Below are 16,826 nucleotides of genomic sequence, written 5' to 3'. Positions count from 1 at the left end.
GATGGATAGTGTGGGATGTTTATTTATTATTTACTTTTAGGTAATAACGTAAGTAGAGACAAACAACCAACTAATATAACGAACATAAAAGTTATGGTAATAACTGCATAAATTAATGTAAATTTTTAATACCACCTTAATCAACTTCGAAGGCTTTATGTTGCCCAGACATTTTCCGGGAAAAAAAAGCGAGGGTATTGCCTCTTATTCTCATAAAATTGACAGAACATGTTTCACTGCTGTGCCTGACTTCGATTAGTTCTACATATTGAATATCAGTTATCAATCCATTGACAGAGGAGTCAAAGTATTTGTCAGTAACGTAATTGGATTAGACCGAGGCGCTTGAGCAGTCAATGTAGCTCGGATCGTTTTCTCCATTTCGTTAGTTAAGGTGTTAGTCAATTGATGCTTTTGCTGTTTTGAGATCTCGCTTTTGCCTAAAAAAACCATGGCAGGAGGCAAAGTATTTCCTGTAGCACTTGTTTCTGTCCTTTCGTAGCAATAACTCTTGAAGGTTTATGAACAGTGCTGCAGATTGAGTGGAGATTGAAAATATAAACTTCTGATTTTGGAAACACTTGCTAACTTTGTGCGACAGGTTTTTATTGCGGTCTGTGAATCCTAACAACCAATCTCGTTCTGCAGATTGGTGTTCGTTCCATTCCGGCGGGTAAGCAATCCTCAATCGCTTACTGCATGTTTGTAAGTATTCGAAAACGAGTTTCCTTGGTTTTGGAGTGAAAACTTGTAATTCAATCAATTCGATAATGCGTTCCACTAATACAGTTGGGCACGATTGCTATGATCATTCGGCCATTGCCGACTTCCGTCGAGGAAGCCCATTTATCGTAATTGTCCTGCTCCTCTTCGAAAAGACCTGAAAAACTGACACCCAATTCGTCGACCACTCGCCTAATTTTCATTCCATTTTTCAGAACACAACTGACTGCAAATCTAACTTGCTAATTTGACTGACTCCCACTGATAGAAAATCTAAAAAATGTGCTCGAATTTCCCGCTCAAAATTATGTTATGTGTTGGTTGGTTGGTTGGATTGTTTACTAAAAGAGCCCCAAATTAGAGTATAAAAATACCTCCCGTGCTATATCGAATGATAAAATTGAAAGAGAATTTTTTTAAAATAACTTACTCGTCACACAATCGATTTTATCGCCACAGATATCGACCACTCGCATCGACACAACGGTTCCAACGGAAATCGGTTTTGATATTGTATAATCCTCCAGTGAAGGCAGTCGCACATAAAATATTGTTGAAAAGTAATTTTGCTATTGACCCAAACCTTCCGACTGTCCCTTAGGAACATAACAAACAATATGGCCTCTCCACCACCACAAATAATACGAAATCGAATAAACAGTCATTTTTCAGGTCCAGTTTCCGTTTCCATCTAACGCGTTATATGTTATGTTGCTTGTTATGGTCGTCCTATTGGCTCTCGAGATCCTACGCCTAATTTGTGTTTATATACAGACGTTGAACACTATCTCGGCGGAGAAGAATTCTACCATCGTTTTCCCGCTGCCCATCGACATGGTGACTTACTTTTTGAAAGCCAGCGAGGCCTCGAAGGCGAACTGAAAATGCAGCCGCCGTCCTCGCCGACGTCGGTGCACTATTGGCGTCTTTTTTTGCGTGCGTGTGCGTCCGTAGAGTTTGGTATTTTTAGCTTCGTCTTATCGCGACGTGTAACTCGCTCGCTACATTTATTCACGGTTTAGGCGGTTCTCTATTTCCATAATATATGTATGTATACATATGTTTTTGGTTAGGTATTAAATAAAATAAACCTTCTTGTGAATGGTTTCGTGTCGGTCAGTCCCGTGGCAAAAACGTATCCGCCACACGAGCTTCGAGCCTTTGAATTAATTTTGCTTGCATCCCTTCCCGCTCTGATGTACTGCCACTAACCCCACGGAATACCTACTACAACTACACAGAAGCGAAACAACGTTTATTACACTGAAAAAAGTTTGTAAAATACTACTTTTACAATTGTTTTTATAGAATCAATGATTCGAACACAACACACACACACACACACACACACACATTAAAAGCATGGAATAGCCCTTAAAAAAAACTTCATTAATTTGAACATGGTACGCCAAAGCAAGTAAAAACTACTGCCTATTGACATTAACAGAATATGAATTTTTCAGTTTTTCCCAAGTTTTTCTTATTTCAATTCAATAATAGGTACGCAATCATAAAAGAAATGTAATATTACCGCATACTTTATAAATTGGTGTTTCTTATCTGCATTTATCTTATCTACAATTCCTCACAATAAATCATCTTTAAAATTTAAATTTGGAAGGAAGTAATGCTGGCGAAATAATTTTCTGAATGCCGGTTCAAATTGTACGGGTGTGTGATTCCTCGAAAAAATTCTCATTTCAATCAGAATTGAATCTCCTGGATTGAGGCCTTACAGAGGAAAGTTTTTCCCATAACTGTTTAGTGCCACGAATCGTTATTGTAAAACGTTTGAATCATTATTCCAGAATACTAGTCTGTGGTTGTTGATTTCCGCTTTGAGTTTTTTTACTCTCACTGCGACGGCACCACCTAGACCAACTTGCCTGTTGGTACTTCTCCTGTCGATTCAACAGAAAATGAAGCAGTTCTTAGTGGAACTACTACGATAAAAATTGATCGACTGATCGACGATCTGCCAGCAGCCATGTTAGTTGTTCAGAATACAGCAAACGTTGCTATACTACCAAGCATTAGAAATAAAATGAAAATAGAAACTGAAATTCTTTATTATATAATCCTACACAGAGGATATTAACATTGTCGAAAGGAACAATAAAAAAGTATATAACATTTGGCGACAACACACATATTTCACCCCGTATAGTAACATAAAACGAAAGATAGTAGGGCAAAACTTACAATGGTTGGTTAATTCCAGACAAAAAAAACGTTTACAATAAAAAAATAATATAAATTCTTTGAACGCTATTATCCTTTATTCTTCTATGCTACAAAAACAATTATTTAGAAAATAATCTTCTGATTTTGTATTTTGATGGTGTTTTTTCATATGAAATGGAGACATCGCTGGCATTGAAAAGATTACTCCGTCCTCTGATAGACACCATATGAATATTATTCGATTTTTTTTAAAAATGACCGCAACATGGTCTTGCAAAAGGCAGATTTAGCATGCGCCTTAGTATCTGTTATTGTTTTCACTCCCGTTTTTTTTTTCGTATCTACGGTGCACTTTTGCTATATTTACTTGATAATTCGTCAACTGTTGTAAAACTTATAGTCGATGCAGTATCATTCGCGTATTGCGTGATTCTCTAACCTTAACATAAACAATGAATAATAGGGGATTCAACTCAAACTTGGAGAAAAACAGTTGGTGGTATCAAAAGCCTTGGACAACTAGAAAAACACACTGGCCTCTTCTGTCCGGAGTATCGGGAATAAATCTCCACTTACGGGCAAAATGGAAAAAGGTCTGTAATTATTTAACCTTTTTTATATATCGGAACCCCCTTGGGCCGATTCAGATTGTCTGTCTAAACATTTATTTATAATGTAAGCGAGTGGATCTTTTTTTAAAAAATTAGTGGGTTCCCAACTTAATAATACCGTAATCTGTGAGATTTTCCGAGCTATTAGGCCGTGGTGCATTGGTTTTGCTACCAAAGCTTTCAGCTGCTACTGCAGCAGCCATCTTCAGTGGAACGTTCGAACCTCTCGGATGGACGGCGGACTGAACGGTCGTTTGAGCGTCCGGGCCCCCCGCCGTGTTGTTAGTATAAGATTTTGTTTGCGTTTTTTGCAGGACGCCATATTTTGTTTACTTGTAACCCCTCTTCAAGTTTGTTGAAATTGTTTTTGTGTTTTGTGTATTTCAATTTCTTCTCGATGTAGTTTTGCGTGGTAATGTTTCTCCGTAGACAGAACTTCGGTGTTGTCGAATTTGATGTTGTGATCGCCATTAATAAACATGTGTTCTGCCACCGCCGATTTTTCTATTTGTCCCAAGCGACAGGATCTTTTGTGTTCAGTCAAGCGCGTACATATGGTGCGTTTTGTTGTTCCAATACACGTGTCCGCATGAACATGGGATTCTGTATACCCCGGCCGAAAACAGCGGTTTTCGGGGATCTTTGGCCGATCTTAAGTATTGTTGTATTTTCGGGTTTAAAAATTAACTTTATGTTATGTCTCGCCATTATTTTGCCGATACGGTCCGTTACTCTTCCGATATATGGGAGGAAAACCAAAGGTCTGGAGACGTTTCTTGGTTAGGTCTATTTTGTTTCTTCGGTCTTATGGCCCGTTGTATCTCGTTGGTTTTGTAGCCATTTGCGTGAAGCGCTCTCTCTAAATGTCCTAATTCCTCTGACAAATATTGTGGATCGGATATTCTAGTTGCCCTGTCGACTAGTGTTTTAATACTTCTCTCCTTTGTTTTGGATGGTAGCGGTCCGTGTGAGTAGCTTTTCGGCAAACTCTATGTCCCAACCTTAGGTTATCGTCTCGGTTTACCACATCCACATCCAGCAGTTCTTAGTGCCGTTTCTATGAAGCTTTCCATATAAAAATTGACAACAACTGGGTTAATGGGGCTCCCCATAGCGACTCCGCCTGTTTGCTCGAAGAACAAATTGTTCCACTGAAAGTACGTGGTCGTCCGACGGAAATATTTCTTCTATCTTAGTGACGGTTTCGTGTAGTGGTATTTTTTTGAACAGAGAAACCAGGGCAAAACTGACTAACATGTCCGTTGGTTGGCACAATGTTCTCGATTATTTTAATAAATTGTCCCGAACCCCGTACGTAAGAGTCAGTCAATTCATATGTCGGAGATCCAATCGTACTGATTATCGGTCGTAACGGAATGTCAGTTTTGTGGATCTTTGGTAATACATACAACCTAAAAGGTAGTGCTTCTGTTTTGCATATCCTCATTTTTGCCTTTTAATCGAGTGTTGATGTTTTTATCAAACGAATGGTTTGTTTTAATATTTTGGCCGTCGAGTCACGAGAGAGGCTTTTATACGTTTGCAGATCCAAAGCTATGATAATCGGCAACATTGAGAACCACTGTCGCTATTGCCTTTTCTGTCGGCAAGACTATGATATTGGCATCGTTGTTTAGATCTCTCGGTGCACGCAAACAAAACCTTATACTAACAATACGGTGGGGGGGGCCGGACGCTCAAACGACCGTTCGGTCCGCTGTCCGTCCCAGCGGTTCGAAACAGGTACCTACGACTTCGACAATCGGCAGCAGTACCGCTACAGTCGTCGCGCTACAATCTACGTTTCACCGAAGATGGCTACCGCAGTAGCAGCTGAAAGTTTTGGTAGCAAAACTAATGGACCACGGATTAACAGTCCGGAAAATCTAGCAAATTATGACGCTGGCCGTGAAAGCCTACGCAATTATATTAATAATGCCGTCCTTTTAATAATTTGTTGCATCGTCCGTTACACGCTTTTAACAAACGAAATTCATAAAACGACAATCTACGAACGTTTATTTCGAAAAGACTATTATTTGGAGGTTAGGGATCGTCGAAGGCGGACGCGGGCGCCTCCCGTTCCGCCACGAACCTCCACAAGGCCCGTATCTCCGTCTCGCCCAGATCGGGCCGCCCGAACAGGAACTTTTTTCCGGGGTTCGTTCCGTACCGCACCAGGTCGCTCAAATCGTCCGCGGATATCACGAAATCGCGCAAGTCCGCGTGCGAGAAACCGTTTTCCAAGGCCAGCGTGCCGGTCACGTGGACGTCGTCTATCCAAAAGTACCGGGTACGCTGTCCCGTCTCGTACAGGCCAAACGCCACGTCCGGGCTGTACACTATAGCCCAGCCCATGCAGTAACTCGGGTACTCCCTGTCCGGGTACTCGTCGAACCCGACCCTCCACTTGGACCGGTACGACCTGAGCACCGCGCTCCTCCCCTTCGGGTTGCACAGGAGGACGCCGACGGCGCCGCCGTCCGACAAATCGTTCGCGAGCGAGTTGCGCAACAGGGGAGCGTTGACGAAGACGTCGTCGTCGGTTTTGAGGATGTACTTGGCGCGGGGACAGTGGTACAACCCGTACTTGAGCCCCATCATGTGTTTATAGGTTAGGTTGCGGTAAACGTCTAGAAAGTCGCCCTGGATGAGGTCTCGATGCGCGAGGTTCTCGCGGCGCAACGCGGCTCGCACGAGATCGGACTCTACCATTCCCAACAGGAAAACTAGCGTCGTGTTCGGCCCGAGTCCGCCCCAGGTCTCTCTCACGACGCGTCGCCTCTCGAAATTGCCTGGCGACGAGTGCACGAGCACCAACAGGAAAACCCGCTCGTCGCAGTCGCCATTCAAGACCGTAAACGTGAAGTCGATGTCGACGAGTCGGGAGTAGTCGTCGGCGGAGAGTCGGTCCAGGTCGTGCGAGTAGTTTCGCCGGTGGGCTCGTATCCCGGAAGCGTAGCGCTTCGAAAACGCGGGGAAGTCGGATCGCGGCGCCGACGTCAGGCACCTGGTGTGCCAAAATACGCACAAGCAGATCGGGACGGCGAAGAAAAGCGGCGCCTGCCACCGGATCTTGCGTTCACGCATCCTCCGGCGGACGCATCGTCGGACAGGTCGCCCGAAAATGTCCGTCACTCGAGGAACTCGCACGGGACCGGACGCGACACGAACGCCATTGCGTTCTTTTATCTCGTCCCGTGTTTACTTGCCGTTGAACCTAATTTTACCCGGCATCTATAATAATATAAATATATATAATAAATGTTTCGGATTTTGATTTTTATAAATGAAAATAATATAATCGTTCGCAGTTGTCGCAAACAATTATATGTATATATATATATATATATATATATATATATATATATATATATATATATATATATATATATATATATATATATATATATATATATATATATATATATATATATATATATATATATATATATATATATATATATATATATATATATATATATATATATATATATATATATATATATATATATATATATATATATCCTGCAGACGTTTCGCCAAAATATCACTTGGCATCTTCAATGCTCGCGCTCCGAAAACACTTCGAACACAATATATATATATATATATATATATATATATATATATATATATATATATATATATAGTTATGTAATATTTAAAATGGAATATTTCGCAAACGGATCTTTCAAATATTACGTGTGTATACCAGCAGACTTTCATTTCAATAAATAAAATACAGGGTGTTCCATTCAAAAACACGGATAACGGTATTATTTCCCCAATTTACAAACGTCATTTGTCTTATTTGACATGCAAAACGCAATATATACAAATACAATACAAATATCTCGATAATTATTGGGTTTAAGTTGTCCGCGAAACACCTAAAACTACACGTAAGTTTTGTTTAAGCAGAACATAAATTATATGTGCAACAATTATTAAGAAATATTTTTTCTAGTTTCAATGAGCTACCTATTTGGTTTGGAACCGATATGCATGATTGGTTTTTGCAATCGACACTCAGTATCAGTATTATTGTTCTAATTGAGTTATGATTCCCAATATCAAGATAACTTAATGTTTGTAAACATGGCCCCTTTATGATATTTTTGTGATTCGACCCTTAACCACTTTTACTTTCTACGTTAAATATTTGTTTATTATTCTAAATAAATTGTCAATCAAATAATTTACAAAAATAAAACAGATATTACGTACTACGTTGCTTAAAGAAGTGCCTCACATGAAGAAAAGAATGGTTAATTACATTAATATTTTCATGTTAGCTGAACATATTTGTTTAACACACCTAAGTCTTGTTCTGTTCATTTACTTTAGTTGTTAATTAAATTACAAAAAAAGTTGAACAGTTTCGGTTAATTTGACGTCTTGCGGTTTGACTAAAATACGTCGATGGATACTAATCCGTATTCTTTGCTATTACCTGTCAATTAGCAGTCTACGCGAACGCACAAGACCATCGCGTTTATTAAAAGTCGCAATCCGAACTGTTATTGGGTTGATAAAAATACGCAGTTGACACGATTATGTTCCCATAACAAATAATAAATGAAAATCGGTTTGCTGAATAATTTACTAACAGTAAGGACTCGTGCGGTATCGATTCATACTTACTAATTATTATCGAACATCCGCACACTACCCGCTGATATATTACTTTTTTAAAACATATTGTAACCGTAATTTTCCAAACTAAAACATCTTTAATTAACTAATTATTGAATTTTCCATTTTACATTTTTGCCATTTAGCATCGTAACGGCGACGCATCACCTGCGTCGACTAAACTAAATCCCAAAACAACATACGTAAACAAACACCTTTGAACAAAAGTAAGGTTAAGTCACAGACCGGGTTCTTCACGTTACCGATTGGTTCTAACAACTGTTGAGTGCGGCAAAATTTATAAATTAATTTCGAGCAATTTTTAAATTTAGCACTTCAATCACAAAATGTTCGAAAAGGAGGCAATTTTTAAAATTTCGAAAGGAAAAGCTGAAATAAAAAACATACTTATACAGACTAGATTTCGTAAAATTAACATCAAAGCATGCACTGCAACAAAAATTATGCATTACCTCTTAGGTATGATTAATAAGAAAAAAAAAACAATAGTCGTGTCCAATCCACTAAATTACAGAGCAACACACACACACTGCATGTAACATTTTATCAGAAAAATGTATTTTCTGTATCTACTCCCTTAAACGAAAGCACGAGAGATATGAACACTAATCTGCGAGGTCGAAGATTGCCGATGCTGCGGAGGACCAAATCGATTCCTAAAAACACATCTAGTCATTGGCGTGCGGCATCACAATAGTTACAAAAGCCGCTTACGGGAAAAATCGCCATCTATAATTTATGGATTCATTTTCATATATAAAAGTGAATAAAAACGTAATGTTGCTAATTGCAAATACAACCAGAGTAATTATGTGTGGTGTTTCTATTTGTTTATATATTCAAAAGCGAAGAAAAGAAGAGATCCCACGAAGACGCGCGAAACACGAAACTAACCAAAAGGTTCCTTCTAGGTTTGCTCACTCACGAGTTTTGCACCGTGAAACTGTTAACCTGAAATTTGGTGGTCTTATACATTTACGCAATAAGAATACTCGAAAATGTTGAGGCAGTACAGAGTGCGTGATTTGAAGAAATATTTAAATTCTCTAACAAAAATCAATGTGAGCGGCATAATTTATTTTGTATTATGTAATAATTGCGGCCCACAAGGTACAGGTTATATTCATTTCCAGTTTTTCTTTTCAGAACGTAAATGATTTAAATGCATTGGTCGTTAAACAGCTTGATAAAATAGGTGTCAACACGAAGAAGTGTAAACATTTTGGTGTCGCCTTCGAAAGAGTAATTATCAGTAAGTAGACCAACTATTTTTCTAATGTTACCTGTTTCAGTACAGCGCACTCGGGGTGCTGGATTGCCATCGGAATCATACACCGAGGAAAACATGTGACCCGAGAGTAACAATTATTTCCGTTAAATGTGCATGCACCTTAGGGTGTCTCATTTCAGAATCTCAAAATCAGGCGCATTAAAAACGAAGTGGAAAAATTTTACTTGAACATATCAAAAGGAAGCTTTGGCTATGCTGCCGCGGCCATTGCCGTCGACGTCAATAAGGAAGCGACCGAGACGGAAACTTCCGTCGAAGTTATACCTGAACCTCCTCCAGTTCCGGAAATCCAGGAATTGCCTCAACAATTGGTCGAAATGGTTAGTCAGGTAAACGCTTTAGGGGAGCCGACGTTCGCTTCCCTTGGTTTGGGAGGTCACTCCCCGGTGGGAATAGTGCAGACTCTGTTGGAATATTTTCATGTCGGGTTGGGTTTGGATTGGTGGGCTACGATAGTACTAGGTAAGTGTCGCATCCCCAACACTCTGAAACCCGTTAATCTGAGTTAAATTTCAGGAACTCTTCTTATCAGGTTGGCGATGTTCCCGTTGGTTATTTTGTCTCAAAGGAACGCCGCGAAAATGAACAATCACCTGCCTCAGATGCAAGCGATTCAGCTAAAAATGACTGAGGCACGTCAGATGGGTAACAGCCTCGAAACGGCCCGGTACTCTCAGGAGCTCATGTATTTTATGAAAGAGAAAGGGCTTAATCCCTTCAAGAATATGATTGTGCCTCTAGTACAGGTAACATTTGGTTTGAATGTCTTTTAAGATGTAAAAACTGATTGGTGTGGTTAACTACTGAATATTTAGCAGATCTTTCAGTCACTTTGGGACGGTTTTCCTTATACTACAACTTGAGACTTTCAGATGCCCATTTTCGTGTCATTTTTCATGGGCCTCCGACAAATGGCCAATGTACCTGTCGAAAGTCTCAGAGAGGGCGGATTGTTTTGGTTCACAGATCTGACGCTTCCCGATCAGTATTTTCTTTTGCCTATCATCACTAGCGCCACCCTTTTTGCCACCATCGAGGTGAGTTTGAGGCCATATAGCGGACACACAGAACGGCAACTTATCGATTCTCTTTAGTTGGGAACTGACTCCGCTAGGCTGAACGCGCAAAACATGCAGACCATGAAGTACGTGCTCAGGGCTATGCCGCTGCTGATATTGCCGTTCACGTTCAACTTTCCCGGCGCCATCTTGTGCTACTGGGCATCGAGTAATTTTATCTCCTTAGCTCAGGTCGCATTTTTGCGAATACCCGCGGTCAGGGAGTATTTTAAAATCGAGAAGCTGATTCAATATCGGCCGGAAAATCTACCCATTAAACCAAAAGGGTTCACGGAAGGGCTAAAGGATTGTAAGTGGGCGAGTGGGAAAGGGTAAGCATAAACTTAGGTGTGAGATTTCAGCCTGGGCAAATGTAAAAATCACTAAAGAGCTGGAAGAAAGACGGAGGATTGACGAGATCGAATTTCGAAAGGCGGGAAGGGGGCCCATTGTCAAGACGTACAAGTATGATCCCACCAAACGGGATGGACCCGGCGCGCCTGCTTCAGTCAGTGCCAAGGAACGATAAATAGTTTATAATCTTCAGAATTTGTAATAAATAATTTTAGAATTGATGGCCTTATTAATTATCCTCCCTCTCTCATCCAACTTATTCAAAAAATACAAGGATCTTTTTCAAAAAATATATAATACAGATAATATAAAAATAAAAAAAATAATTATTATCTATGGTCAACAAAGGTTAGGATAGCAATTCACTTCTTCACTTTTTCGTATCACATAGTACCAGCTCTTCTTTCATGCTGAAAATTTCATCCAGTAGGTCTCTGTTCGTCTCTTGCAATTTTTTTATGGTCCCTTTATAAATATCCTCCCTGTTCCTGTGCTTTTGCAAAAGTTTTAACGCGACTTCGTTGGTAGAACTCGGCGTGCCTGATTAAAAAATTCTGCAAATCTTTAAGGGAAAAAAGTAAAAGGAATTCTTACTGATATTTGTACCAAATGTTTCTTTCAGAAAATCATTCTCTTTAACAATTCTCCTTAAATTATGTTCCACTTCGTTTTGTTTCGCTCTGTGGTAATTTTTTACTCGCTCCAGTTCTTGTTTGTGGGAACATTCCCTCTTGCGCATATTTGACATTTCCTCGGTTAGCCAAACTATTTTTTTCTCAAGGGCGTCGCGCGTTTCCCGCGACCTGTCCAGTTGCCTCTTGCACTCGTCCAAGGCGTCCTAAAAAACTGGATTAGGATTTCCGATAGTCTCTAAATTAAAAGTTAAAACATACATAGAGTTCATTATTTTTTTGATTGTGACGCTTCTGATCGATATTCTTGTCTTTGATGAGAGCTATGGCGATTCTGTGCATCTGAACTAACGCACGAGACGACAACAACACCTTATGGAATAGTTCAGGCATTGCAAGGGATAGGTCCAATGGAGGCAATCCTAGAGAGTCAAATTCCTACAATAACACAGGAATATAACCACTTCAAATAAGTCTACTACTACAATCCACCTTCGATAAGATACTTATAATCTCTCGAAACTGGCCAAATTGCAAGTCGTTTTCATTCACGCGGGGCCAATATTTCTGTTCTATGTCAGCTAAATCCTTCTCAATCTCTTCAACGTTAATGGCAAATTCGTCGCAGTCTGACATACCTATATGTTGATCGCAAAACTTAACGACCAACAACGAAGACTATTAAAGAAAAAATATTTCATAAAAGTGATTGCCGCTTTTATTCAACTAGTTTCTAGTTTTGGGTTGGTTGGGTATCGGTTCTTCTTCTTTCTTCCCTTGTACTTGATAAGTTTGCTAGGATCATTGGATCAAGATTTTTAATCACATTGAAATAATTGCAGTTTCAATTATCATTTATTAGTTATAATTAATGATGGTTTATAAAAGTAATGTTGTGTTCGACTTACAGATACATTAGGGACAAGTAAGGTCCCAAAAATTCAACTGCCGCTATGCACTTAATCGTCTCCTTCACAAGACGGACTCTTGCGACTGCCGGCGCACATTATTTTGTGCTCTTCGACTTGGCTTGACAGTTTTGTTTCTCTCGTACCAAGGACACAAAAAAAAATTACTACCGGCAAGTAAGGTCTCAAAAAAGTTAAGTGCATTGAAAAGGCGAACGTAAAAGGAATGACTTCCTTTTACGTTCGCCGTTTTTGTTCACGTCAGACAAACAGACATTGTTCACCTGCAGTAGCCGATCGACGTCTCAGAGGCAATATGGCTCGTTCGACGGCCGGCACGGACACCGACCGTCTAGGAAAGTCATTTATTTTGAGCCTTTCGACTCTCGGAACTCCAAGATAGCTCGTTTCGCAACATAAATTTAGTACTCTTCTCCGATAAAGAGACGTTAGCGAATTTTTATTGTTTTTATGGAAGAAAGTTGTAGCCTTCGACTTAGTTTTTTTTTATTCGCTTCTGACGACCTCCGCATGTCTACGGAAGTCCACAATGGCCTTCGACGCAAAAACTTTCATTCTTCAAGTTTCGTATTCTACGTCCTGCGCCTTATTTTCAACTGGAGAGCACAAAAGTCTTCGACGTAACATTCAATCCTATTAGAAAACTTCAATTCCCAAAGCTCTCGAAAATCCAGCAAACGTATTTATATCGCGACCGTGTCGTCCGACAAGCATCGCCAACAACTTGCCATCGGGTGGGAGGAACGTGTCAGCGGACTTGGTTTCGATATAAATACGCTTCCGAGGAGTTTTTGTTTTAGTCTCACACCAACCATCTGAGTGGACGATGATTCATTGTTAAATTTCCATTCTTCCTTTTTGTTTAAACGGAGATAATTTACACGATACGCGCCACCTGTTAACAGTTGAGGTCGTTTTGCCCTAGAGCTGGAGGCTGAAGTCCTCAGACCGACGAAACAAGTGATCACGTATATGTCACGACTCAGCTGTTGGTGGATCGTCTGTTACAAACCACCCCCCCCGCCCGAACCTGAACGCCGTTCGGGACTTTCGATCATTTGACTGACTGACAGTCATGTCAGTGAATGTATTCGTGTTGTTTTGCGAAAATGTACCCAAAAACTAACGGTCGTAGAAAAAATATAGTATGCAACATGTTCGGTAAACTTTTTAAGTCACTCGTTTATTAAACACTCGCTCCGCTACACTCCGCTCGTGTCAAACTCGTGAGTCAAATGCCGTTTACCGCACCGAGCCCCTTCGGACATTTCCGGGATTTTACCGCAGGGATTTGGGAGCAATCGGATGTTTTCGGAGATATTTCCCACGCTTTGAATTTTGACGTTTGTCAATTCTGACGGTCATGTCAGTGAATGTATTCGTGTTATTTTGCGAAAATGTACCCAAAAACTAACGGTCGTAGAAAATGTATAGTATGCAACACGTTCGGTAACATACTATTACATTTTGATTTATTATTATTTCCATTTTCATTTCATTACTGCGAACTTACCAAAACAGATGGCGCCATTAACGCAACTGTTAAGAATATTCTTACTTCTGTGTTCCGTGTCCTCGAAAAGTCATCATTTTTAAATTTGGCTAATGTACGTATCGGAAAATTATCGGTTAAAGTATAATTTAAAATTTGTTTTTGTCTGTTGTTGAGCAACCCAGCTCACTTTTCTCGTAAGAGCAACCGATTTTATAAGTGGGGTTTTTGTTGAAAGGTAACTGAATAAGTAGTTTTCTAATTTGTGCTTTTTTCGAGGTTTCTACTCGATTGCATTATATAACGGCATCTGTTATATCAGTAGAGGTTGCTATGAAGTAATAACAAACTTATACAAAATAGGTATCTTATATATAAAACACAACGGTTTCTACGAGAAATATAGGATGGCATAGCTGCTTCACGATACAATTTCTGTGCATAAATTTTCTTGCGAAAACACTCGTGAATTTATTATTTATCTGGAGACAAGTTTTACGTATAATTTGGTGGTGCCAAAATGTGTGTTTCAATAGATTTTTGTTAATGAATCATTAAAGAAAATGTCCAGTTTTATTTTCAAAACAATTTTATTTAGTGCTTGAACTTAAAAGACATCAATCACATTATGTAGGTTCTTGTCATTAATTTTCACGGAAAAATCCCAAATTTATTTGTTTTATCTGCTTGACGCGAGCGCCTCAATGCTGGCCCTGTTCTTGTAAACACAAAACTCCATAAAGGCAACCGCCAGCATGAGTGCCTGACCTAACAGCTCCTTATCAACTGCCGATTTGGAGTTGAACTCCGTTTTTAACCGAGCATTGACTTTGATCTGGGTACAGGGGATCTGGGGATGCTTGGATCCGTCACCCTCTAGAAACTCCTTAAGCACCTCTAATGCGGACACGCGTTCTCCGCCAATTAAGGTCCTAAATAATCTATCGCACGTGATAAGTAAGTCAAGTTGAACAGCGCTTCAAAATCCTTCACAATTATATCCAAAGGAGACCTCACGACAAGAATTTAATTATTTACAGAGTCAATGCCACACCTAAGATTTATCTACTTATCTATTGTTCTCGTGGAAATATAGGGTTACACAAGTATTTAGATCAAGCATTAGCTCTAAGAAACAAGAATTATTAAGATCAACGATCCTGCGACAGAGGTCTAAAATCAAGGAAATAACCTATAACCTATAAAATGCTTATTGATCACAACTCAGAGGACATTCATGGGTCATGGGTCTATGTGCAAATTTTTAATGTATGAGAGTTACCATGCTAATAATAATTATTATATGAGCGATAAAAAACATAATAAATCAATCCCAATATCTTTAATAGAGTAATTTTTAATTATATAACTTTAGCCTAGATGGGCTTTTCAGATGTAAACTTTGCCATTCTCTCCAAACTGAATGTTTGTTTATGTTTACTGTGGACTTCTAGGACATTTTATTGACGACTCGCGTGGGGGCTCCTTTTAGAATGGTTCTTAGAAATTATATTCACCTTGGCGCCAGTGTCGATTTCAAGAAAAATACCCTATTCTCGATATTGTTCTTGCTATCCATTTTGCCGTTTCTCAGAGAGGCGTTGTGATTAATGCTAGTGTTTAGCAGGGCGACCAACATTGACAGCAGCTCACCTTGTTGCGTGTAAGCGGAAACCATCGCAGGCTGTCGGGAACCACGTGGCCCAGGTGATAGCCGCTGCTCAAATACATACACGTCCGCCGGAGGGATCTTTTTCAATATGCCAATTGTCTAAAGTAATATACTGAGATTTTTAACAATACCTTGGATTGCTTAGTTTGTATAAAAAAAGATATAGACCTTGAATTTGAGAAGGCTAGATATAAATAAAATTAAAGACTTAATATAAAGACAAATATAAAATAAAAAAGCATTATTGATTAAAAAATCTTTTTATACAGTAAAAGATTTATAAGTCAGTGAGATACTTGTAGTTTGACCAATTTAAATGTGAATAATCAAACTTGAAAACACCAATAAAGCTTTACTGATGTTGACTTGCCTGATTGAACGTTTCAACAGGTGACATTTTCAATGGCAGGAAAGTGAAGTTCTCATGGTTCCACTCAGTCAGAGTGTTGTCTGGATAAGACAGCTTGGCCCAACTCACACCAGGAGTTTTTAAATGGATAGCGACGGCATCTCGCAATTCCTATAAATCCAAGATAGTCCTTTCACAGCGAATTGTTTTTTTGATTCAAATTACAATGTTCGGAAGCGTCGGAGTAAGGAAGTTTTTTGCGTTTTTCGTTCGCGATGGCTTTGTTGCAACGTCGGTGAGACTTTTGCACATTTTGCGGAGCCAATTTTCGCCTGAACCGTCTATTTTTAAAATTCGGTCCAGAGATCGGTAAACTCCGTTCGTCTTTCTTTCGTCTATGATGTCGCGGATTATCGTTTTCGGCACATCGAAACTATCTACAACAAACCTTAATTGCAGCAGTATTTTGGTAAAACACAAACCGCTTTCTTACGCCTCTAATTCTTGCGCCGTCGCCTCGTTTAACGTTCCGAGCACTTTTAACCGCTGCTGCGAAGTAAGGTCGTCGAACGAGCTTAGCAAACATCGCGAAATCGTACACAGACATTTTAACTAAAATAAGATTAAATATACGGTTTAACCGACAGGACCGCGAGAACATACCTGGCCGGCGGACGATTTAATACCCAAGGAGACAATTTTACAAGCAAACATGATTTGGTGTGCGATTTATTGTTTAATTCGGATGCCGCGACAAATTATGCAAAGCCAGTGTTTGGTTTTTCTTCTTTTAATTCTATTGGCCAAGATTGCTGGGATCATTCGGCCATTTTCTGGATAAATGCTGATTGTTTTTTACGATCTGGAAGGGC

At 39.6% G+C, this 16,826-nt stretch overlaps 5 protein-coding genes and 1 long non-coding RNA gene across 10 annotated transcripts in view; 2 read left to right on the top strand and 4 right to left on the bottom strand.

The window, feature by feature from the left end:
• Positions 1-1,749, top strand: part of LOC132698082 (band 7 protein AGAP004871-like) — a 31,836-nt gene extending 30,087 nt beyond the window's left edge. For both annotated transcript variants that reach the window (XM_060663940.1, XM_060663939.1), the window contains exon 9: positions 1,498-1,749. In XM_060663940.1, the coding sequence (XP_060519923.1) occupies positions 1,498-1,605 (108 nt within the window). In that variant the 3' untranslated portion in view covers positions 1,606-1,749. The remainder of the gene's footprint in view (positions 1-1,497) is intronic.
• On the bottom strand, positions 7-1,491 carry LOC132698085 (uncharacterized). Its single transcript, XR_009618333.1, has 2 exons — positions 1,154-1,491; positions 7-1,064 (listed from the first exon to the last, which is right to left on the bottom strand). It is a non-coding gene; the product is annotated as an uncharacterized LOC132698085 (long non-coding RNA).
• Positions 1,750-2,196: 447 nt separating the features above from the next.
• Positions 2,197-8,774, bottom strand: LOC132698083 (beta-1,3-galactosyltransferase 5-like). Of its 3 annotated transcripts, none has more exons than XM_060663943.1 (2): positions 8,630-8,774; positions 2,197-6,755 (listed from the first exon to the last, which is right to left on the bottom strand). In XM_060663943.1, exon 2 carries the CDS (start codon positions 6,606-6,608, stop codon positions 5,565-5,567), a length of 1,044 nt encoding a protein of 347 aa, XP_060519926.1. In that variant the 5' UTR covers positions 6,609-6,755; positions 8,630-8,774; the 3' UTR covers positions 2,197-5,564. The 3 variants fall into 3 exon arrangements, with proteins under 3 accessions (XP_060519926.1, XP_060519927.1, XP_060519925.1); XM_060663944.1 differs by lacking the exon at positions 8,630-8,774 and adding an exon at positions 8,166-8,595; XM_060663942.1 differs by lacking the exon at positions 8,630-8,774 and adding an exon at positions 7,975-8,141.
• A 263-nt stretch (positions 8,775-9,037) lies between these two features.
• LOC132698081 (mitochondrial inner membrane protein OXA1L) lies at positions 9,038-12,463 on the top strand. Of its 2 annotated transcripts, none has more exons than XM_060663937.1 (8): positions 9,038-9,238; positions 9,324-9,419; positions 9,470-9,535; positions 9,588-9,930; positions 9,985-10,214; positions 10,341-10,505; positions 10,563-10,858; positions 12,423-12,463. In XM_060663937.1, the coding sequence occupies exons 1-8, from the start codon at positions 9,176-9,178 to the stop codon at positions 12,439-12,441; spliced, it is 1,278 nt and encodes a 425-aa protein (XP_060519920.1). In that variant the 5' UTR covers positions 9,038-9,175; the 3' UTR covers positions 12,442-12,463. The 2 variants fall into 2 exon arrangements, with proteins under 2 accessions (XP_060519920.1, XP_060519919.1); XM_060663936.1 differs by lacking the exon at positions 12,423-12,463 and adding an exon at positions 10,889-11,092 and having other exon boundaries at positions 10,563-10,836.
• Positions 11,236-12,267, bottom strand: LOC132698084 (uncharacterized). Its single transcript, XM_060663945.1, has 4 exons — positions 12,005-12,267; positions 11,774-11,950; positions 11,475-11,718; positions 11,236-11,420 (listed from the first exon to the last, which is right to left on the bottom strand). The coding sequence occupies exons 1-4, from the start codon at positions 12,146-12,148 to the stop codon at positions 11,251-11,253; spliced, it is 735 nt and encodes a 244-aa protein (XP_060519928.1). The 5' UTR covers positions 12,149-12,267; the 3' UTR covers positions 11,236-11,250.
• A 2,032-nt stretch (positions 12,464-14,495) lies between the features above and the next one.
• On the bottom strand, positions 14,496-16,766 carry LOC132697955 (uncharacterized). Its single transcript, XM_060663746.1, has 6 exons — positions 16,618-16,766; positions 16,448-16,566; positions 16,180-16,387; positions 15,976-16,125; positions 15,451-15,704; positions 14,496-14,874 (listed from the first exon to the last, which is right to left on the bottom strand). The coding sequence occupies exons 1-6, from the start codon at positions 16,666-16,668 to the stop codon at positions 14,613-14,615; spliced, it is 1,044 nt and encodes a 347-aa protein (XP_060519729.1). The 5' UTR covers positions 16,669-16,766; the 3' UTR covers positions 14,496-14,612.
• Between the last annotated feature and the right edge of the window lie 60 nt (positions 16,767-16,826).

Source organism: Cylas formicarius, unplaced genomic scaffold (assembly GCF_029955315.1).
Source record: "Cylas formicarius isolate icCylForm1 unplaced genomic scaffold, icCylForm1.1 PGA_scaffold_2__14_contigs__length_35257938, whole genome shotgun sequence".
NCBI lineage: Eukaryota > Metazoa > Arthropoda > Insecta > Coleoptera > Brentidae > Cylas > Cylas formicarius.
Note: the sequence above shows the minus strand (reverse complement) of the source record. Positions and strands in the feature narration are given on the sequence as shown.